The sequence below is a fragment of the Heteronotia binoei genome, chromosome 7 (genome assembly GCF_032191835.1).
Source record: "Heteronotia binoei isolate CCM8104 ecotype False Entrance Well chromosome 7, APGP_CSIRO_Hbin_v1, whole genome shotgun sequence".
Taxonomy (NCBI): Eukaryota; Metazoa; Chordata; class Lepidosauria; order Squamata; family Gekkonidae; genus Heteronotia; species Heteronotia binoei.
The window spans coordinates 32460989-32484526 of NC_083229.1; the positions used below are offsets into that span (position 1 = coordinate 32460989).

General features: G+C 49.5%; 1 protein-coding gene across 4 annotated transcripts in view; it reads left to right on the top strand.

The window, feature by feature from the left end:
• Nucleotides 1–23538, top strand: part of SYBU (syntabulin) — a 77467-nt gene that overhangs the window by 11872 nt on the left and 42057 nt on the right. Inside the window, exon 1 of one of the 4 annotated variants that reach the window (XM_060243313.1) lies at nt 22950–23079. The exons of the other annotated variants lie outside the window; for them this stretch is intronic. Within the exon in view, the coding sequence (XP_060099296.1) occupies nt 22998–23079 (82 nt within the window). The 5' untranslated portion in view covers nt 22950–22997. Of the gene's footprint in view, nt 1–22949; nt 23080–23538 lie in introns of those variants that run through there. 4 annotated transcript variants of the gene reach the window in all.

Here is a 23538-nt window from a genome sequence, read left to right on the forward strand (position 1 = left end):
ACACCAGTGGAAAGGCAGCACCATTGGCAGATGATGAGACGGAGACTCCCCTCCCACCACTGATTCTCCCAGTATTCCACAGTGTTCCAGGTGGTCCCTTGACCTCCCGTAACAAAATTTCAGGGGCTCAGCATGCGATAGTGGGCTCCCTAAAATTGCTTGACAGTGGCTCTAAGAATTTTGGGAGATCCTGACATGCAGGCAACTAGAGAAATCAATGCAGAATACTAGCACAGTAGAGATGGTTGCACCCCCAAACGGAATAAAGAGTCAGACAACAGTAGTTGGGAAATGGGCCACTTTATTTAACAGTAACAACTAGGCAAGGAACAAAACAGGGAGGACGAGCCCTGGGGTCATGCATGACCCCGCCAAGTCCTCGAAGGGCGAGCCACCCCGCCCCCGGGGATAGCCAAACACGCATGGCTATAACCGGGCGGCTGACCAAACATGTCATCCCTTATTGCCCACCCCGATCACCAGAAAGGGGCGCCAAAAGGGGATACATGTACCCGATCCGCATTTCAGAACATTGAGCCGTAAAGCCCATCTGCCTTCCATACGGATCGTACGCACCACCACAGGAGCAGAGGCCTGGGTGCTCGCCGGCAAGGTAAGAACCCATTGGGAATTCTGCAAAGTGGCCGAATTAGCTACCTAACAACTCCACACCACTGCTGGCAGTACAAGGTAGGCGAAAAACACAACACCAACGGCCAATTCAGGTGTTGCGAAAAAATTCCTACCTGGCCCCTAATAAGGCGACCGGTAAAACCTGTACTACTGCAGGGTGGGCGGGCGGGCCGACGCCTCCACGCTACTGCGTGCTGAGGTTTGGGGCAGAGGCTACTTAAAGCCTCGCCCCCGCCCCTTCACAGTTCCCGGATGCCCGGGAAATAACTCTTTGATCCTGCCGGGGCTGCAAACAGCGGCCCCAAGGCGCGCAGCCGCGTTGCGGCGCGGCCAGGGTGGGGCCGGATTGCACCCCCAAACGGAATAAAGAGTCAGACAACAGTAGTTGGGAAATGGGCCACTTTATTTAACAGTAACAACTAGGCAAGGAACAAAACAGGGAGGACGAGCCCTGGGGTCATGCATGACCCCGCCAAGTCCTCGAAGGGCGAGCCACCCCGCCCCCGGGGATAGCCAAACACGCATGGCTATAACCGGGCGGCTGACCAAACATGTCATCCCTTATTGCCCACCCCGATCACCAGAAAGGGGCGCCAAAAGGGGATACATGTACCCGATCCGCATTTCAGAACATTGAGCCGTAAAGCCCATCTGCCTTCCATACGGATCGTACGCACCACCACAGGAGCAGAGGCCTGGGTGCTCGCCGGCAAGGTAAGAACCCATTGGGAATTCTGCCAACCGCAACGCCAAGCCTCTGCTTAGGCGTTAGCGACCCCCGGGAGGCCCAAAGCCTCCCGAAGACCTTGCCTAAGCTCTGTCAAAAAGACCCAATTCCCCTCATCAGACAGATGCACCCCATCTGCCCGGTAAAGCTCAGCATTGTACACATTAATGCCGGGATGTGCCAGGAAGGTGCCCAGCCCTCCTTCAAGAGCCAGCTGCAGGGCTCGGTTTGCCTTTCTCCTGGCCCGCTCTATCCCAGCGGGATTCCAGGCAGACTGCCACCTCCTCCGAGGTAAAATGGCTGACCAAATGATCCGGACTCCGGGCCACCTACTAGCGATGACCCGCAAATCCGCGATCGCCTGCAGGGTAAGCGCCCTGCCCTGCAACAAACCTAGGTCATTCCCACCCAAGTGGATGACCAATAGATGAGGAGGGGAACGAGGCCGATTGTCGAACAACAGCGACAACAACTGGGCCCAACGAAGTCCCCGACGCCCCAACCATTCGACAGAGGCCCATTCGCTCAGCCCGAGCTGTGACCCAAGCGACGAACTCCTTGCGAAATGGGCCGCCCAAAAGACCATGCTGTGACCGCATACGAGGATCCTCAGCCTCCCATGTCGAGCCACAGCACCTGAAACAAGAAAACAAAGTGAGACCAACAACAAACCAACTTCCCCCTTATGCACTCAAGGGAGCAACAGTGGGCGAATGTAAGTCCGAAAGGCCGGAGACCTCCACCGCCCTACTCTTTGAATGGCAGGTCCCGGGTATCCCATGGCCGCGGCCGTTGATGCCGCGCCAATCCTAAAAGAGTGAGTCCCGAAGCGGAAACCCCCAAGACCAAGGTTGCCCAAGGCCCTGGAGGTGACCGCCCAAAATTGATACTTCGTGAGGGGTGCACCTCCCTCGTGCCGAAAAAAGGGGCCCCTTGCAGAACCACGTATTTGACAGTACGCATGAAGCGCCTGTACCGGACATAATCCAGGCACGGAGCAGGGACCCAGTCTGATTGTGGTGCCTTTGCCTCGCTGGTCCGTCTTGGACCGCCGCACCTGCAAAAGTACCTGTCCCTGCTTGAATGACACGTCCCCCATCTGCAAAGCGGTGTCACTTGTGTCCCTCCGCGAGGCCTGGACCAGCTCGCTAACACGCAGAGCTCCAAAAAAGGCGGAAAGAGCCGCTGCGTGAAACAATACCATCTCGTAGTTTGAACCACAAACTTTGGGCCATTCCCCCCCCAAACCCTGTAGAATGGTGGGGGATATGGGCTCCCGAGTGTCAACCCTCTGCCCTTGTTCCCTAGCCCAGCCCTCCAGCATCTTCCTAATCCTAAAATCCTCCCCAACAGCAGGGAAGCCTTGGGCCTTGCTGAGAAATGACAACGCCGCCAAGTGGCCCCTGATGGTTTTGACTTTCATACCCTTAGACTTCTGACAAACACAAAACTGCATCAAGTGGGCCACCGGGATGGGCCATACCTCACCTAGCCCAGCCGATCGGCGAAATGCCTTGAATAGTGAAGACACGCGATCATAAGCTCTCCGCGTGCTCGGGGCCAGTGCTAACAGAATTGCCCTACCTGCTTCGGCCAACCAAGGTGCCAAAGGTGGGGCGGCATCCGAGTCGGATGGGCATCGGCCTCCGGGGCGAGAAGGCGGAACCGCTCCATCTGTCGGCGAGACAGGGCATCCGCCATCCCGTTATTAATGCCTGGCACGTGCTTGGCGACGAATACGATGTTCAACTGTAGACAGCGCAGGACAAAGACTCGCACAAACGACATCACTGGTTTAGATTTGGATGTCAGAGAGTTGACCACGTGCACTACAGATAGGTTGTCGCACCAAAAGTGCACGACCTTGTCTGCCATCTGTTCGCCCCAAAGGAAAACCGCTACAACTAAGGGGAAGAATTCCAACAGGGTCAAATTTCTACACAGGCCACCGTGGACCCACTCCACAGGCCACGGCTCAGCACACCAATGACCTCTGAATAGGACACCGAAACCGACGGAGCCTGCCGCGTCGGAGGCAATTTGGAGGTCGGCTTCCAGCATCAGCTCCTCCCTCCAGAAAGACACTCCGTTGAAAGAAGTCAAGAACTCCTCCCAAACCTGCAGGTCCCCGCGGATGCTCTCCGTTATCCTAATCCTATGGTGAGGTAGGCGGATGTTAGCCATGGCGTCATAAAGGCGCCGTATAAAGGCTCTACCGGGCGCAATGGCCCTACAAGCGAAGTTCAAGTACCCCACAAGTTGCTGTAACTCGAGTAAAGACACCTTGCGCCTACCCCCCATTGCACGGAGCCTGGTCCTAATCTGGGCAACCTTGTCATCCGGCAACCGGGATGACTGTTGTATCGTATCCAATTCAATACCCAGAAAAATGATAGAGGTGGCCGGGCCCTCCGTTTTCTCATGAGCGAGTGGCACGCCCAACTCCGCTGCTAATCGCGTAAAAAGGTCTAACAAACGGGCGCAATTGCCAGAACCGGATGCGCCTACAAACAAGAAATCATCCAAATAATGCACTACCTCGCGGCAGCCCGACCTGTCCTTGACCAGCCACTCCAAAAAGGAGCTGAAACGCTCAAAGGCGGCGCAGGACACCGAGCAACCCATGGGCAACGCTCTATCCAAGTAAAAGTTACCTTCAAACTGGAAACCCAACAATTCGAAGTCATCCGGGTGAACTGGCAAAAGTCGAAATGCAGATTTTATATCGCATTTTGCCATTTCAGCGCCAGGCCCGCACCTCCGAACGACCTTAACCGCTTGGTCGAACGAAGTATAGCGAACAGAACACAAATGGTCGGGTATACCATCATTGACCGACCCGCCTGCAGGGTAAGATAAATGGTGAATGAGCCGAAACTCACCCACCACCTTCTTAGGGACCACCCCCAACGGGGATACCCTCAAATTGGGAACGGGAGGGGCGGTGAACGGGCCGATAACACGACCTTCAGCGCATTCCTTAGCGATCTTTTCCCTAACCACGTGTTCCAAACCTATAACAGAACGCAAATTGGTGGCACTACAAGGGACCCGTGGTCCAATGTAAGGGATGCGGAAACCGAACGTGAAACCCTCCAACAAATACAACTTGTCCGCAGAACGCGGGTAATCGCGAATAAGACGCTCAAGGGCCATCAGCCGAATGGGGCTGGGCCCCTTTTCCCATCGACTGGGGGCCCCCACTGCCCCCGGGGCGCTTGGGTCCGCCCTTTGGCTTCGCCCTACTGCATGCTGAGAATGCATGGGAGCCCCCACACAGCGGGCATTCGTGTTTGAATTTGCAAGCTTTCCTCGAGCAGACGCCTTGGGAGGTAAACTCCCAACACAACAACCGGGGTTGAACCGGCTGGCCCGCCGTTGGGCGGGCCGTTGCAGTGTTTGTTTGCTTGTGGACCAAGTGCCCACTATCAGCCCTATCCCCAAAATTGGGTTTTGCCGGGGCCATCAGCTGCAACCACAACTGTTGGTTGATTTGGTCCCACGGCATCAGGGGGTTAATTGCCGCCCTCATCCGAAACGTTTCATCGTATTGCAACCAGGCGGGGCCGCCAAAATCCGTATACGCCCTGTATATAATATCGCAATACTGGAATAAGGCGGCGGCCCTAGCTGGCTGCGCTCTAGCTATAACTCCGGCGTAAATGAGGAAACCTGGCAGCCAGTTGGCCCAGGTTCTGTCCACTCTCCGCCGCTTGAGCTTTTCCTTTTCTTTTTCGTCAAGCTCCTCTTTGCCTTTCTTCTCGAGTTCCCTATACAATAAGCTAAACACATCCACGTACTCCCCCCTGAGGATCCTTTCCCTTGTAGCAGGGGTAAGGTGGTCGCCCAACGGCATAGCGGGGTCGCCATACGGCATAGATAGCAGAGGCACAGACCCGTAGGGATTCTGCATATATCCCCATGGGTTGCAAGGCACAGCGGGCCATCCAAAAGGATGCGCTGAGTGAATTTGACCACCCCACGGCAAGATGCCCACAGAAGCAGGGGCCGTTCCAGGGGTTAAAGCAGCCGACGACGTGGAAGGCGCCCAAGGCGGCTGCCCCCACGTTGCTGCAAAATTCGGAATTTGCCCAAAAACGTTGCCACCCGAAGCCCATGAAGGGCCCGGGACCGCAAGGGGCGGCCCTTGACCGGCCTCGCCTTGCCAATTGTCTGCCCTGGTTGCGCCCGTCTGCTGTGGTAGGTTTGGCCCCCAGGTGCCCCATGGCCATTGATTGTATTGTGAAGCCAAGACTGCCCTACCTTCTTCCAGAACCGGTGTTTCAACCGCCGCCGCCGGTTGTGCCACCTGTTGTTGCTCCTCCTGTTCATCCAGGCCCCTGCTGGCATCACCCGACAGTGGCTCGCTGCTCATTCCTGCCCCTTGAGGGTGGTTTGCCCCCGACCTGTTCACCATAGTATCCTGTAAGAAAGAAAGCCTGGAAAGCAACTCCCTTTCAAATGTAATAGTTCCAGACCTGCCACTTGCACTATGGCGCCCCGGCCAGACCGCTTGGGACCCAGATGCACCCTGTTCCTCCTCCATGACCCGTACCCTATCCAGTATAGCCTGGCGTATTACCGCCGTGTCAGTCTCCTCGGAAGGAGTATCGGTGTGCCTGCGCTTAGCGGTTGCCTTGGCCGGCTGCTTGCCCTTAGACGGGCCTTGACCTTTTTTAGGAGCCATGCCGTGAACTACTCTATGAACACAGGCTACAGAAATGTGCAGGAGGAAGAGGGGGGGGGGGTAGGCCAACAATATACCAAAGTGTGGCAACGGCCAAACAAAAAGGGGGGGGGCCAGGAGAGATGTGGAATCCCACTTCAGGCCCCACTTCACACCTGTACACTCAGACAGAGCCCACCCCAACTCAGAAGCCAGAGATCCCCTTGAGTCAACCAAAGCTCCTATGACAGTAATGCAGTCCCGGGGAAACCCTCACGAACGCCTTTACCGCCAAACTGGGGAGGGAGGTAACCAAAGGGGACCCCCACCACCCACAAAGGGGCCCTCCGGACCGCCGACGAGGGGCCGCGCCAACCCCCAATGCACCAAACCGTGATCCAGGCCAGCCCCGACGGGCCAGACCGCGCGCCTCCGCCGCCTCCTGCCGCCGGGACCGCTGATCAGCTGTTCCGCGGCTCTGCGGAGCCGCGCTCAAAGCCGCTTCCGGGTTCGCCGAGCCGACCGCCGCGATAGCGCGCCTCAGCCCGGTCTCCCCGATGACTGCTGCCGACGATGGACGCCAAGGCCGCCTCCCGGCCTGATGACGCAGTAAGTGGACCCCTGCCGAACAAGCTCCTTCTCGTCCGACGCCTCCACGCTACTGCGTGCTGAGGTTTGGGGCAGAGGCTACTTAAAGCCTCGCCCCCGCCCCTTCACAGTTCCCGGATGCCCGGGAAATAACTCTTTGATCCTGCCGGGGCTGCAAACAGCGGCCCCAAGGCGCGCAGCCGCGTTGCGGCGCGGCCAGGGTGGGGCCGGAATAGCAACCTGTTCATGTAATCCTCTTGTCAGCAAATGGTCTAGTTCATGATGCATCATGTATCGCCAGCCACTGCCCTTTTCCTGTCGTGCTTCAAATGCCTTTTGTTCTGAAAGTCCTTCCATTCCCAGATCCCTGAGGCTTATTGTGAAATGGTCCAAATGGTATTTTCCTTGTGCTTTTTTGAATCATGAGTCATACTAGTAGGACAAACAAGGAAAAGGCTTGCTTTGGGGCTACTAAAGTGGTTTCCACAAAGTGACTGGCTGGTGTGGTTTCCCTGTTGCTGCTGATACAGAGCTGTAGCAACTGGGCTGCTGCATGGCATGTTTCCCTGCAGTTATCCTGCCTCAGTCCCCATAGGCCATAGGGCTTTTTATTCTTTCTTTTTAAAAAATTAGCAATTGACTATAATTATAATAAAAAAAGAATCAGTGTCAAGTCCTATGAATTCCCAGCTTTTTTTTTTTAAGTAAGTCTCTAGCCCTTTGTGGAACTGTGCCTTTCTCCTTATATCTCAGCAATTAAAGCAGCTAGAGAGACTTACAGGAAGGAAGGAAGGAATTGGAATTCAGAGGATGTAACACAGAGATTGTTAAAATCCAGATGTTTGCACACATGATTTACTGCAGTCTTTCCCAAAACTTTGCTGCAAAGCAAGTTTGCAAAAGATCACAGAAGAGCTGGGGAAACTCTGAGAGGAGCACAAAGGCACCACAATGCTGTGGGGAAGCAGAAAAATAACCCACTTCCCAACAGCAGGATCTGGGACAGAAAACCCATGTGGAAATGGCCTTAATCTTACTCAGAAGTGTTTTTAGGATTGCCAGCTCTTAAATGGCCCTTTTTCCTTTCCCTACACTTCATCTATCTGAATCAGCAAGCAGTAATGTTTAGCTTTGTGCCTTCTTATATATGTATAGAACTCCTTTTAAAATGGAGAGAATCAGACCAAACTAATGAATTTCTGACCCAATGACAACCCTAGCATCATTTTGTGTTCCTTTAGAGTTAGGGAAAGCTACATTTGTGGAGGGGTGTAGCAGGACCATGGCTGTATCTCAATGGTAGAACACATGCTTTGCTTACAGTAGGGTTCAGTTTCAGTCCCTGGCATCTCCACTGAAGGGATCTCGAGAAGCAGGTGCTGGAGAGGGGCTTTCTCTGCCTGGAGAGTCACTGGCAGTCAGAAGGGGAAACAGTGTGCTAGATAGACCAGTAGTCTGTCGCTTGACCTGAGACGGATTCATATTTCATTGCCAGGAGGCCAGATTTGTAGACAGGGTCAATAGGGATTGCTCTTGAGTATATTCAGGATCAGACGTTTTTAAAAGTATATTTTAAGATGGTGTTTGTGGCAAATTTCCATCTATTATATAAACCAGAGGAACAAGAATTACAGAGGACAATCCTCCTTTCTTGTCAAGCAAATGTTTTCTACTTTTTGCATGTGCATCTGGCACATAACAATAGTTACTCAGTATACAGAGCTTGCTCCTGGCAAATACAGCTGGTAAATAATAACATGACATTTGAATGGTGGATGGGAGGAATGTTTCTCTCTAGGCGATTTCCTAGTTTTGTTCTGAAAGAACCTTAAAATAATGCGGAAATATTCAAGGGAGATTCAGAGTGGTCTTCTGCATTAATTAAAAACTTATAACATAGCTTGCTTATATAAAGCAGTGGGTTGATTTCAGTGTTCTTTGCCTGACCTGTTCCTTCAAGGAATAGCTACTATACAATGAGCTTTTGTCATATTTACGCCCCATCATGTCCCTTTTTAAAGGAGGTGTTTCTTTAGCCAAGCCTAATAGCCCAGCCTAGTGCTCACCTGTCAGAGCTTGAAAGTTAAGTAAGGTCAACCATGGTTAGTACTTGGATGGAAGACCACCAAGGAAGTCCAGGAGCTAGGCAATGGCAGCTCTGAATGTGTCTTGCCTTGAAAACCCCATGGCCCTGGGATTGTCTTACAGTTGCTAGGTCTGTGTTGGAAAATACCTGGAGATTTTGAAGGTGGATCCGGGAGAGGGTGGGATTTGGGGTGTGAAGGGACCTCAGCACAGTACAATGCCATACAGTTCACCCTTTGGAGCAGCTGTTTTCTCCAGGGGAGCTGATCTCTTCCAGCTGGAGATCAGTTGTAAAAGCAGGAGATTTTCCAGATCCCATCCAGAGCCTGGCAACCCTACCTGTGTTCAAACCACCCAAGCAGTTACCTGACAATCCACAGGGACTTGGCTTGCCACTGGCTATTGGCAGTATAGTTGTCTCCTTCGTCTCCTGCCATCACCAGCTGTGTGCCCCGATAGCAGTTCAGCAGGGGCTCTCCTTGGGCACAGCTGACAGTGACACAGGTGAAGACATGGGCAGTTTTGCTCAGAGTGCAGAAATACCTTGCACCATCCCAGTCTTTGAAATCTACTCTTTGCTGATAGATTTGAATCTGATTGAAACATGTTAACATCAAAGGCACAACTACCGTATTGATAGCAGCTCACGTTCTTACAGATCTCGGATCTGTGTCAGACCCCACTGGTTTCATTGTCTTTCTAGCACTAGTTCTTGACGTCCATCAAAAAGCCTTGAGCTCTTTTCTCTGTATGGACGACTGGAGATAACTACGGAGATGAGGTGTTCTGTCTCTTTTGCTTTCGAGCACAGAAACGAAACTAGGAGCAAACCTTTGGAACTATTAATCTTGGAGCCTGCCTGGAAACAAAGAAAGAGAAAGTCGGCAGAAGGCTTCATTATGAATGGAAAAGACATGCTAAGCCTCAAGGCTTCATTTGAACCACAGTTAGGAACTAGAATTTTTTTTGACTGTCAAGTCTCAGGCTTGCAGGATGCAATAAAGGCCAGGGTTCCCTCTAAGCTGAGTTAGCGTGAACTAGCTCACAGATTTTTAGCCTCCAGCTCACACATTTTTGTCTTAGCTCAGGAAGGATGACCCCAGAGCACACTAATTTATGCAGGAGCTCACAACTTTGCCAGCTCGCAAAGTGGAATTTTTGCTCACAAAAGGGAACATTGACTGCAACATAACTAGCCTTACATATCCAGGGTTTAGGGAGCAGGCCTAATCCAAGCTATTTTGTCTCTCCAAGGCAAATTAAAATCCTCTCTTCGCACCCTCTTGTGTAGCAGCCATTGTCCAGGACACTGTGTTTTCACTTTTGTTTTAAAGTTCAGCAACTGAGAGGTGGTGTTATGTACAGGTTAGAGTCATGGAGTGACTTTGTGACCAACACTGAAGTCCTCAAGCGGGCGGAGGTTACAAGCATCGAGGCACTGCTGTTGAAGACGCAGCTGCACTGGGCAGGGCATATTTCCAGGATGGAAAACCACCACCTTCCCAAGATTGCCCTGTATGGCGAACTTTCCACCGGCCATCGAAATAGAGGGGCACCAAAGAAGAGGTACAAGGACTCCTTGAAGAAATCCCTTGGTACCTGTTGCATCAACCATCACCAGTGGTCTGACCTAGCCTCAGATTGCAAAGCATGGAGGCACACCATCCACCAGGCTGTCTCTTCCTTTGAGAACGCATGCATAGCTGGTCTTGAGGACAAAAGGAGATTGAGGAAGAATCGCACTGCTACAGCACCAACCCCAAATCAGACTTTTCCCTGCAGCCACTGTGGCCGGACCTGCCTGTCCCGCATTGGTCTTGTCAGCCACCAGCGAGCCTGCAGCAGACGTGGACTACTGCACCTTTCTTAAATCTTCATTCACAAAGTCAAGCCGAGAGAGAGTGCTGTACTAAGATCTAGATGATCTGGTTTTAAATCTGTGTTGCCAGGTCACTTTTTAGTACTCCCAAGAGCTTCAGAGATAGGGAAAGGGAGATACATTTATTTATGTATTTATTTTGACTTCTATCCTGTGCTCCCCAGCAGAGCAGGCTCAGGGTGGATTACAACAAACAATAAAACAACACAATCAAATCATTCAGCACTTATAACATCATATCAACAATCGTTAAGACCTATTAACATCAGTAATTTCAGCAACAATGGTGATTGATGGCACTGATTAATCAATCTAACTGCTCCCAAATTAAGCTCCCCATCTGTGTGCAGGTAGATGATAACTGATACTGAGGGAGATGTGCAGGTGAGAGATGAAGGAGGCAAGCAAAGCAATGCAAAGCATGTAAGCAAAACAGGCTAGGCAAGCTAAGCAGAGCTAAGCAGGGGGAGGCCAGTATAGATAAATCTTCACTTCCTCAACCATAGACCTGGCAGAACATCTCCATTTTATAGGCTCTGCAGAATTGCATTAGGTCTCTCAGGGCCCGGATTTCATTAGGGAGAGTGTTCCACCAGACTGGCGCCAGGGTCAAAAAGGCCCTGGCTCTGGATGAGACTAACCAGTCATCCTTTGGGCTGGGAATCACCAGAAGATGTTGGTTTATACAGCTGAATACCTAATGACACTGCACAACTCATCAAAGTCACCTGCAGGTGAAAACCCATATCAACATGTCAAGCAATGGGACTTACTGTGGTTTCACCATAGATTGGGAGAGGGAGGTTCCCAGAGTGTGACCTGACACACTGACAGCACATCTGGGTTTCTACCCCAAAGTGACATGTCGCTTCAGGGTAAAAACCCAGATGTGATGTCAGTGTGTCAGGTGACACTCTGGAGACCCCCCGCCCCCAAATCTATGGTGTTACCATAGTCATGCATCATTTTTGCCCCCTCAGTTCTAGTGCCAGCCAAAATGAGAGAGTTGGGAGGGGCATCTGTTGGGAGGCTGTCCAGGTGAAATGGGCAAATTCTAGACCTTGTTCAGATTCCCACTCAACCATGGAAACTTGCTGAATGACCTTGGGTCAGTCATTCTATCGCAGCCTCACCTACCTCACAAGTAGACATTCTAAAAAGGGGGAAGGGAAAGCCATGTACACCATCCTCAGCTCCTAGAAGAAAGGGCTGGGACACCAATGTGTTATAAATATGCATATTGGATTTGACAGGCTGTCATGGAAGCAGCAACATTGCCTTCAGAAGCACAAATAGCATCTCTCTGTCACACCCTTCTAGACAGGTGCTTAGCCCAGGGTGGCCCCAAAGACTGTTGTCTTGCTTGCTCTGTTGTTGGGCCAGCCTTAATGTGGGGATTAAGGCTTCCCAATAATTTAAGTTCTGGGGTGTCTCTCTTTGGAAATCAATCAGTCATTTATTTACATTATATTATATAATTTTATATTATTATATTTATATTCCACCCTCCCCTGATAGGCTTGGGGCAGCTAACAGCAGTTAAAACAGCATGAAATTAAATCGTTATAATAAAATCACAAAATCATTAAAACATCTCAAACATATACAGTTCTAATCCCTAGATGGTGTTATTATTAGTTCTTAATTAGCCCTATTTACCATGATGTTATTGGATGTTGTTTAGCGCATTATATTTAGTGCATTACATTTTTTGTTCGGGTTAGGAAGGGCCAAATTCAGGGCTTTTTTTGTAGAAAAATCCCAGGAGGAACTCATTTGCATACTAGGCCACACCCCTGACACCAAGCCAGCCAGAACTGTATTTCTGCTCAAAAAAAAGCCCTGGCCAAACTCTCTCTCTCTCGGCTTGGCTTCGCGAACGAAGATTTAAGAAGGGTGCAATAGTCCACATCTGCTGCAGGCTCGCTGGTGGCTGACAAGACCAATGCGGGACAGGCAGGTCCGGCCACAGTGGCTGCAGGGAAAAGTCTGATTTAGGGATGGTGCTGTAGCAGTGCGATTCTTCCTCAATCTCCTTTTGTCCTCAAGACCAGCTATGCGTGCGTTCTCAAAAGAAGAAACAGCCTGGTGGATGGTGTGCCTCCATGCTTTGCGATCTGAGGCTAGGTCAGACCATTGGTGATGGTTGATGCGACAGGTGCCAAGGGATTTCTTCAAGGAGTCCTTGTACCTCTTCTTTGGTGCCCCTCTATTTCGATGGCCGGTGGAGAGTTCGCCATACAGGGTAATCTTGGGAAGGCGGTGGTTTTCCATCCTAGAAATATGCCCTGCCCAGCACAGCTGCGTCTTCAACAGCAGTGCCTCGATGCTGGTAACCTCCGCCCGCTTGAGAACTTCAGTGTTGGTCACAAAGTCACTCCAGTGGATGTTGAGGATGGTGCGAAGCCAGCGCTGATGAAAGCGCTCAAGGAGTCGCAGGCGATGACGGTATAAAACCCACGATTCGGAGCCGTAGATGAGGGTTGTCATCACAACCGCTTTGTAAACATTGATCTTTGTGCCTTTTTTCAGATGCTTGTTGCTCCACACTCTTTTGTGCAGTCGGCCAAAGGCACGGTTTGCCTTTGCCAGCCTGTTGTCAATCTCCTTGTCGATCTTAGCATCTGAGGAGATGATGCACCCCAGGTAGCTGAACTGCTGGACTGTCTTCAGAATTGATTCACCCACAGTGATGCAGGGAGGGTGATAATCTTCCTGGGGTGCAGGCTGGTGGAGAACTTCTGTCTTCTTCAGACTAACTTCTAGGCCGAATAGCTTGGCAGCCTCTGCAAAGCAGGACGTCATATGCTGCAGAGCTGATCCGAGTGGGAGACGAGTGCAGCATCATCAGCAAACAGTAGCTCTCGGATGAGTTTTTCCATTGTCTTGGAGTGGGCCTTTAGTCGCCTCAGGTTGAACAGGCTGCCATCGGTGCGATAGCGGATGTAGACACCATCGTCATCATCTAGATCTACTGCGGCTCTTTGAAGCATCATGCTAAAGAAGATCGTAAAGAGAGTTGGCGCGAGAACGCAGCCTTGCTTTACACCTGTGCCTATTGGGAAGGTCTCCGAGAGGTCGTTGCAGTGTCTGACTTGGCCTCGCTGGTCTTCATGTAGCTGGATGATCATGCTGAGGAACCTTGGGGGACATCCTAAACGTTCCAAGATTTGCCACAGGCCTTTCCTGCTAACGGTATCGAAAGCTTTGGTAAGGTCGACAAAAGTCACATACAGAGCCTTGTTCTGTTCCCTGCATTTCTCTTGGAGCTGCCTGAGAACAAATACCATGTCGGTGGTGCTCCTGTTAGCTCTGAAGCCGCACTGGCTCTCTGGGAGGAGTTCTTCTGCAATGGCGGGCACCAGTCTGTTCAGGAGTATTCTGGCAAGGATTTTGCCTGCGATGGAGAGCAGGGTTATCCCCCGGTAGTTGGAGCAGTCTGACTTTTCCCCTTTGTTCTTGTATAGGGTGATGATGATTGCATCACGAAAGTCCTGTGGTAATTTGCCTTGTTCCCAGCAGGTGACAAGTACTTTGTGAAGTGAGCTATGTAGTACTGTGCCCCCATGCTTCCAGATCTCTGGTGGAATTCCATCAACTCCTGCTGCCTTGCCACTTTTCAGTTGCTTGATGGCTTTAACAGTCTCTTCTAGAGTGGGGATCTCATCCAACTCTGTTTTCACTGGTTGAAGTGAGGTGAGGTGAATTGCTGAATCTTGAACTACGCGGTTGGCACTGAAGAGAACCTGAAAATACTCCGACCACCGGTTCAATATGGATGCCTTGTCTGTGAGGAGCACTTGGCCGTCTGCACTACGCAAGGGACTCTGAGTCTGATATGATGGACCATATACTGCCTTCAGGGCTTCGTAGAACCCTCTTAAATCACCAGTGTCTGCACACAGCTGGGTTCTCTCAGCAAGCTTGGTCCACCACTCGTTCTGAATGTCTCGAAGCTTGCACTGGAGGTTGCTACATACAGCGCGAAAGGTTGCTTTTTTCCCAGGACAGGAGGGCTGAGCAAGATGTGCTTGGTAGGCAGATCTCTTTTTCGCCAGTAAATCTTGGATCTTTTGATTGTTCTCATCAAACCAGTCCTTGTTCTTCCTTGTGGAGAACCCGAGGACTTCTTCAGAGATCTGCAGGACGGTAGTTTTTAGGTGTTCCCAGAGTGCTTCTGGAGAAGGGTCTGTGGGGCAACTGGGGTTCTCAATTCTTGACTGGAGTTTTGCCTGGAAGGCAGCTTTAACTTCGGCTGACTGGATTTGTTTAGCGCATTATATTTAGTGCATTACATTTTTTGTTCGGGTTGGGAAGGGCCAAATTCAGGGCTTTTTTTGTAGAAAAAGCCCAGGAGGAACTCATTTGCATACTAGGCCACACCCCTGACACCAAGCCAGCCAGAACTGTATTTCTGCTCAAAAAAAGCCCTGGCCAAACTAGACATTATGGAATCCATAGGATGCCGCTGCCGTTTTAGAGCTGAACTCAGGCCATTTAAAAATGCCTCACGGTAACACAGCATGACCAGGAACTTTTGTTCCACCCCCTGGCACCTTTTCAAGTTTTTGGCACTTGAAAATGAAGGAGCGAGGGGACGTGCTGTACACCCTTCACATCATTTTAGATGGCCTGAGCTTCGCTCTAAAAGGGTAGTGATATCTATGGTTGGGACCAATGTTCCCTCTAAGCTGCAGAGTTTCGTGAGCAAAAATTCTACTTTGTGAGCTGCTGGCATTAAAGTTGTGAGCTACTGCATAAATTAGGGTGCTCTGGGGTCATCCTTCCTGAGCTAAGACAAAAATGTGTGAGCTGGAGGCTAAAAATCTGTGAGCTAGCTCATACTAACTCAGCTTAGAGGGAACACTGGTTGGTACCTGTAGCCCTCCTAGCTGACCTCTGTAACAGTGAAAAACTAAAAAAGCCTTGCTGCACATGAGAAGGAGACCAGGTTGTGATCTTTGACAATAAACTCCACTTTCACTGCATAACAGATCCCCTCCCCTCTTTATGCCAAAGAGTCTCTCACTTTGGATGAAGTGTATATTTTCCCCTGGTGACCTATTACCTTACAAGCAGATACCGTAGCTTAAATCCCACCCCCACCATCTCTCCAGGAATGCCTCTTCCTCTCCCCAATTGAAACAGCTACATAAGACAAACTGTCAAAAAAAAAAAAAAGCCTGGCTGCTTGACCCTCCTTCCAGCGTGTGCTCCTCTCCTGATTGACAAGGTAAATGTGGCGCATGCAGGACAGAGCTGCTCCAGATTGGCTGTGGAACTTATGAGGAAACCAGGCATGTTTGAAGCAACGGGGCCAGCTGATGCTTCTGGGAGAATGTTTGTCTCAGCCTGACATCTGAATCCTGCTGCTGAAATCCAAACCAAGGGCGGAGGGGGGGAGGGGGAGAGAGGCAGTGTGCAAAGGAGCCACTTTGGCTTGTACCAAAACGTTTGCTTTATTGAGTGCTAAAGTCCAGTTAAAAGCTTTATGATCGAGAACGCTTATGGGTTCAGCGTACATTTGCCAGCATAAAAACAACTTTGAAAAGCTTCATTTTTTTCAGCCTGCCCATAATTTCCAGGAAGGAAATCTAGTTCTTGCAACATCTTGTTGCAATCTGTGCAGTCCTGCAGGGATGCCGAGTAGGGCTGAACCCCGAGATCAGCTACGCCTGCCACCTTATTAACATTATCACACCCTTATCAAGAAGACCAACTACAAATTAGCTGTACCAGAGCCAGGGCCGGCCCTGCCACTAGGCCAACTAGGCAATTGCCTAGGGTGCAGGCCTTTTGGGGTCACCAAATTGGGCACCTGCCCCCATTTGACTCAGTGACGTTCTCAGTGCAGGGGAGCACGACAGAAGTTAACCTTGCCTAGGGTGCCAGACAGTCTAGGGCCAGCCCTGGCCTGAGCACTTGAGCACCTCTTGCAGTCTAAGCTTCTGTGGCTGGTTAACATAGAAGTAAGTGCAAATATAGTGCATAAGAGTGCAGTAGCTCAGGTGCTGAATTAGGAGCGACAAAGACTGCAGTTAACAGTCTTAGCTTTGCCAAGTAATCACTGCTGGATTTATTTTGGGCTAGATCCACTAGGGTTGCCAGGTTCCCCATGACCTCCAGCAGGGACTTTGGGAGTGGGGGCGGTTAGGGTTGCCAGAACATAGGAACATATGAAGCTGCCTTATACTGAATCAGACCTTTGGTCCATCAAAGTCAGTATTGTCTACTCAGACTGGCAGCGACTCTCCAGGGTCTCAAGCTGAGGTTTTTCATGCCTATTTGCCTGGACCCTTTTTAGCTGGAGATGCTGGGGATTGAACCTGGGACCTTCTGCTTACCAAGCAGATGCTCTGCCACTGAGCCACCGTCCCTCCCCCAGGTTGGGAAAGTCCTGGAGATTTGGGGGATGGATCCTGGGGAGGGAAGAGACCTTAGTGGGATACAGTGCCCATTGAGTCTACCTTCTAAAGCATCCATTTTCTCCAGGAGCTGATCTGTGCAGTCTGGAGTGGAGTTGTCGTTCCAGGGAATCCCCAGGTCCCACCTGAAGGCTGGCATCCCTAGGATCCATACACGATAATCACTCACTGCCAGGAGTTCCTGCCCAGATAGTGCAGTTATCCAGCAATATGGGTCCACACAGCTAGAGTGGGACCATAAATCTCAGAAAGTTCACTTGCCCTGGCAGCAGCTGTCAAGCACAGCAGCATTTCCTAGTCCTGCCTCTGGGATACCCATGACTGATCATAGGGGTCTGTGCATGACAGGCAGATGAGCTACTGCTGAGGTGTGGCTTCTCCTCAACTCAGCTAGCTGTCAGGACTGCATTATCAAGAGAATGGCACAGAGGGAGGAGGAGAAGAAGAAGATATTGGATTTATATCCTGCCCTCCACTCCGAAGAGTCTCAGAGCGGCTCACAATCTCCTTTACCTTCCTCCCCCACAACAGACACCCTGTGAGGTGGGTGGGGCTGGAGAGGGCTCTCACAGCAGCTTCCCTTTCAAGGACAACCTCTGCCAGAGCTATGGCTGACCCAAGGCCATTCCAGCAGGTGCAAGTGGAGGAGTGGGGAATCAAACCTGGCTCTCCCAGATAAGAGTCCGTGCACTTAACCACTACACCAAACTGGCTCTGGAGGAGGAGGAGAAGAGGGAATTTAACCCTTTCCTTCTTTGCTATTTTATCTCTGGGAAAAGCCACCTTCAAGCAATTCTATCCTTTCTGGTGATAAAAAGGTAAAGGTAGTCCCCTGTGCAAGCACTGAGTCATCACTGACCCATGGGGTGACATCACATCATGACGTTTTCTTGGCAGACTTTTTGTTACTGGGTGATTTGCCATTGCCTTCCCCAGTCATACCTGTAAATTTTGTCCCATGGGAATGAAAACTGCTCAGGAATGGCTCCCCCCTCCCTTCAGAGAGAAAACGGTAGGGGTTAGGCTTGCCAGTCACCAAGTGGGACCTAGAGGTCTCTTGAAATTACAACTTATCTCCAGACTATGGGGGTCAGTTCCGCTGGAGAAAATGGCTGCTTTGGAGGGTGGGCTCTGTGATGGTATACCCTGCTGACGTCTCTCCCTCCCCCAAATCCTGCCCTTCCCAAGGCTCAACCTCCAAATCTCCAGGAATTTCCACTCCAGAACTGGTAACATCAAGATGGAAATGGTTAAAGCCTGCCTGCCTCCTGCTGGTCTCTTGCTTGATAAAGCAATGGTGGCATCTTAAATTACAAAAGGGAAAAATATATATTGAACGAAACTCAGAAGAAATGTGTTGAAAGAAACTCAGAAGGGTGTCATTGAGCTCTCAGTGTCCAGGGGCAGGGCGTGTCCTCCTTATTCTGAAAAACTCAGCTTGGGCCCTTTGGATTTTACTTTTATCTGATGGATTCACAATGCAACATTGTCTAGAACAAAATAAACTCTGTTTTGTGGTGTGTTCAATCAGCTTTTGCATACAGAAAGCACTTACATTGAAGAAACGCTTTTATGTAACAATAATAGCAGAGGAGTACTAGGACAAGGTAGGCGTTTTTTCAAAACCTGGCAAAATCCCCAGGTATACGGACCCCCCCCCCTCTCAAAAGAAAGAGACTCTCCCCAACCCAATGAGGGTAGAATATGCTTGTTGGCTTTCATTTGCCATAAAATGTTGGGGATGGGGGGCAGTAAGCACGGTCTCTGCCTCTTTGTATTAAAAGTGAGTAGCTCCTTGAACCGTGAGAGCAGGTCCTCTGTATTTTAATAAAATTTACTTTCACATAACAGTGCACTTTGAATTGTATTCTGCTCTGAAATGTCTGGTTATCAGGGTCTTTTGTCGCCATGTCTTTCTTCTTTGAAGGCTCTTATGTTCTAGCCTGTAGCTTGAGGTCCTAAATACTGATAAGATCTGTAAGATCCAGAGGAGTTAGCCATGTTAGTCTGTTGCTGCAAAATAGCAAAGAGCCCAGTAGCATCTTTAAGACTAACAAATTTTATTGCAGCATAAGCTTTCAAGAAACACAGTTCTCTTTGTCTACAATAAAATCCGTTAGTCTTAAAGCTGCTAAGCAATTTCAGCGTTCACAGGGTTACAAGAAGAAAAGCATATGGCCTGGTAGCAACCACTATTCACATTTCAAAGTGAGTTTGAACTTGCAGCGTTCCATCCCATAGACACCAATGTGGACCACCTTTGTGCTTTTTCGCGGTGGCCACAGTTAAGTGCTTTTGTCAGCTCTGCAAAGAATCCCTAGAATAGGAGTCTCCATTCTCAGCCTGAATGGTTCGGAATTCAGATAGGGTGGTGGCCGCAGCCACAAAATGGCTCCCACAAGAGGCAGACCCAACTGCAAAATGGCTACCGCACCTTAATTTCAGTCATACAATGACATTTCATGTGCTGTGGTAGCAGCAACTGCCAAAGCAACGTTTTAAAAATCTGCACAGCCAATCAAAATGCCAGTGGCCAGTCAGGAGCCAGGCTGGGCAAAAGCCCTTTCTGACCCTGCCCACTTTTTAAAAATAATTGATGGACACCAGAAAAGGTATTGGCGGATACCATGGTGGCAGTCTCTTTCCTGTTGCAGTGTAACCTGCTTTCTTAACTTACCTGCAGAGTCAGTCTCCTCTGAAAGTCAAATGTCTTTTTGCCAGTAAGCGTATTGTTTAGTTGAGATGGCAGATTTGTTCTGAAATTGAGTGAAGAGGCTAAGCTTAATCAGGCAAAGCTTCTCCCTCCACTTCCATGCTCGATTAAAATTTAAGTGATCCAAGAGTGCTGAGCTTGCTGCTGCCCTACAAATCAGCGCATTGGGTAAGCTCTGAAGGGTTCACTGGGCGTGTATTCTGAATTAAAGACGATGGAGAACATGCTGCACGTCTCATCATGGTACAGTAAATAATTCCTCTTGCTGGGAGTCAGATTGTACGTTAATAAATCAACCAGCCAAGCAAAAAGGCCAATGTAAAAATTCAAGCAGAAATACATATTCTTGAATCATGTTTTCAGAATTCCTAATAACTTTGTGTTTTCTGGTTGGACAAGGATGATTTTGTTCTTTGCCATTCAAGTGTCCTGGATCTTTGCTACCAACTTTACCTAAAGAAACAAATAAATATTAATGCAGGAAGAGGTCTGATAGATTGGACATTTCTTGCTAATGCACTGAGTGGCTCGTTTTGGGTTGGGAAATTCTTGGAGATTTTGGTGAGTTGAGCGTGGAGAGGCACCTCAACATGGTATACTGCCATACCATTCTATCCTCCAAAGCTTCCATTTTCTTCAGGGGAACTTCCAGGCGTTATGATTTATCTCCCGACAGAGATCAGTTTCCTTGAAGAAAATGGCTGTTTTGGAAGGTAGACTCTATGGTATTATTACTCTGCTGAAGTTTCTCCCCTCCCCAAACACTTCCCTTTCCAGGCTCCACCTAGGGTTGCCAACCTCCTGGTGGTAGCTGGAGATCTCCTGCTATTACAACTGATCTCCAGGTGACAGAGAGAAAGTGGGAAAATGGCCAGTTTGGAAGTTGAACTCTAGGGCATTATGCCCCAAGCTCCACCCCTAAAATCTCCAGGTATTTCCCAGCCCAGAGCTGGCAACCATATCCACACACACTCACACCACAAATTTCCAGGACTTTCTCAACCTGGAGTTGGCAATTCTGGGCTGAGAGAGTATGCTTGTCTGAAGGTCACCCAGCAAGCTTCATGGCAGAGTGGGGATTTGAATTTGAGTCTTGCAGATCCTCATCCAGTATCTTAACCAATACCACCCCACTGGCTCTTTGAATCAGTGACTGTTCTTCTGACAATGTCGTGTGCACCTGTTTGGGAAGCCTTGCCAAATGACCTTTGCTTCTCTCCTCGCTGGCTTTGTATATCAGACAACAAAGAGAGCTGTAAAAGAAAAACCTCCATCAGTGCCTCACCTGTCCTACCCATCTCCTTTCAGCTCATTCCATGCAAAGCTTTGTTAACAAGATCCAACTCAAAAGACACATTTCTTTTTTTTTTTGGTATGTTATCTGAAAGCATGTTTTGGGGTGATGAAGGCTTGCAGAGTTCAGTGACATTCAAGAGTCTTTTTCCAAAGGAGTAGCTGTGCGAGACTGTATTACAACAAAACCCAAAAGCAGTTTCGTAGCCTCTGGAAGGTTAACAACTGTATTACAACATAAACTTCTCATTTTATCAGATAGATAGCTCCTTTTCTTAATCCAAGGTGTGGAGTGTGGTTTTTAGTTAGAGTTGCCAGCTCCAGGTTGGAAAATTCCTGGAGATTTGGGGATGGACCCTGGGATGTTGGGAGCAGGGGATCCCCCAGTTTTTTGGGCTTCCAGCAGGAGGAAATCATGCCTCCAAACCAGTGACATTGCCAGAAATAAACATGATGCGCTGATGTCATGTGGAAGTGATGGCAGCATGTCCAGGATGTCCCACGGCAACACTCTGGTTTTGGGCAAAACTCTATGATTTGAGGCTGATTTTACCAAAGAGTTTTGCCCCCAAACCAAAACAGTGTTGCACAACATCCATGACAAGCTGACATCACTTCCATGTGATGTCAGCATATTATGATATTCTGCCCCACTCCTGGAAAGTTTCCTCCCACCTCCCGCCAGCGAGGCATTTGGACGTGGCAACCCTAGATGGGTTAGGTTTGGGGAGGGGGAGGTACCTCAGCAGGGTCTGGTGCCATAGAGTCCACCCCGCAGTAGCTGTTTTCTCCAGGGGAATTGATCACCGTCATCTGGAAATCAGTTATAATTCTAGGAGATCTCCAGACCCTACTCGGAGATTGGCAACCCTAGTTTCAGCGTATCATCTCCTTACAGCTAGGTAGGCTGGGAGAGCTGGGTTGAAGTCTGTGGGTAGCTCTGCTTAGCCTTGAAGCTAACTGGATGACCTTAGGCCAGTCACACTTTTAGAACAAATACCTCACCAGTTTGCTGTGAGCACAACATGGAGAAAGAGAGAAGTATACATGGTGCCGTAAGCAACGATGAAAAGTTAGAATTTAAGTTTAAGAAGTGGAGAAAATTTATTTATTTATTTATTTTAAAAAAGGTAAATGTAGTCCCCTGTGTGAGTACTGGTTGTTTCCAACTTTCGGGTGATGTCACATCATGACGTTTTCATGGCAGACTTTTTACGGGGTGGTTTCCCATTGTCTTCCCCAGTCATAGAAAATAAAAGGGGCAACAAATTAGCAGAGCATAGTGGCTGAGGGCATGAGTTCCCCATTCAAAGGTCACCCCAGCCATGAACCTGACTAGGCAGTTTTCAGGCCTCCCCCTCAGCCTCAGTTTTTGATAAGGGAATGCCAGCTTTGGCCTACCTAAGAGGATTGTTATGGGAATTGCTGTGCTTATGCATTCAAATTCTAAGCAACATTAGGTAAGTTCAGAGCCAAGCCAGGACTTTCCTTTATGGTTCCCCCTTCTAGGAATCAGGCCACTTCCCTTGTCATCTTGTCATGCTGGCGTCAGTATAAATTTAGCAGTTTTTTTTTTTAAAGCATTTTGGAGGGACTGCAACAGGCTCATTGGTTTCCAGGCTCTTGAGGCTTTGGAAGGGGTTAACTTTAATGCATCCTGCCACAAATGACTGCCAAGTGAGAGCTGACGTCTATCAGGAGTTGTGTGGTAACAGACGGCCTTGTGCGAGAGGGTGGAGCATAGCATTGTGTGCCCTTGGAAGGCTGCGGGGTTGCCAAGTCATGAAAGCGGAAAGTTGACAGAATGAATCTTTTTTATTATTATTATTTTGCTGCTGTCAAGCAAAGAGGAGGGGAGTAAGAACAGACGTTGCTGCGCTGATGATTAGCCAGAGTCCCATTCGTTCCCTTCCCTCTCACTTTGCTTGCGCTGCCACATTCGTAGCTTGGGACATCTTTGGCTTCTTTTTCCTTCTTCTGAAAGGGAAATGATATCTCTGGTTCCCAAAAAAAGACAAGGGAACTTCCTCTCGGTCCCAGTCGTAACAGAGGCAACGTCTTCGCAGTCAGGTAACTCTTTCTTACTTGTGCCAGGAAAGCCATTATGTCTCTTTTCTGCTTTGATAAGGGGGATATTGCTAAGGAGCCTTATCTTGGCTAGAGGTTGGGTCTTGGCACCGAATTGCTGAAGCTGACAAGGCAGGCAAGGAGAATGCCTACAGGGTGTCTCCTCTGTGTCAGCCTCTGAGCCAGCTGTTCTTCATGATTGATAGGGCAGTAATTTCAGAACCATCAGAGTGGTTATGACAGGGCGAAGGTTCGTGCCGGCTGTGGGTAGCTCTTTCTGGGCGATTTTGAGAAGTGACAGCTACCTGGCAGTTCAGGTAAGAAGAACATCATCCCATTTCCCGTTTCCTTTTCTTGTGGATCAACAAAAAGGGGTTTCTGTTACTAAATTCCTACAGATAACTGACACAGCATAGCAGTTGAGAGATCAGGGCTGCAATCATTAAGAACACTCTCCTGAGA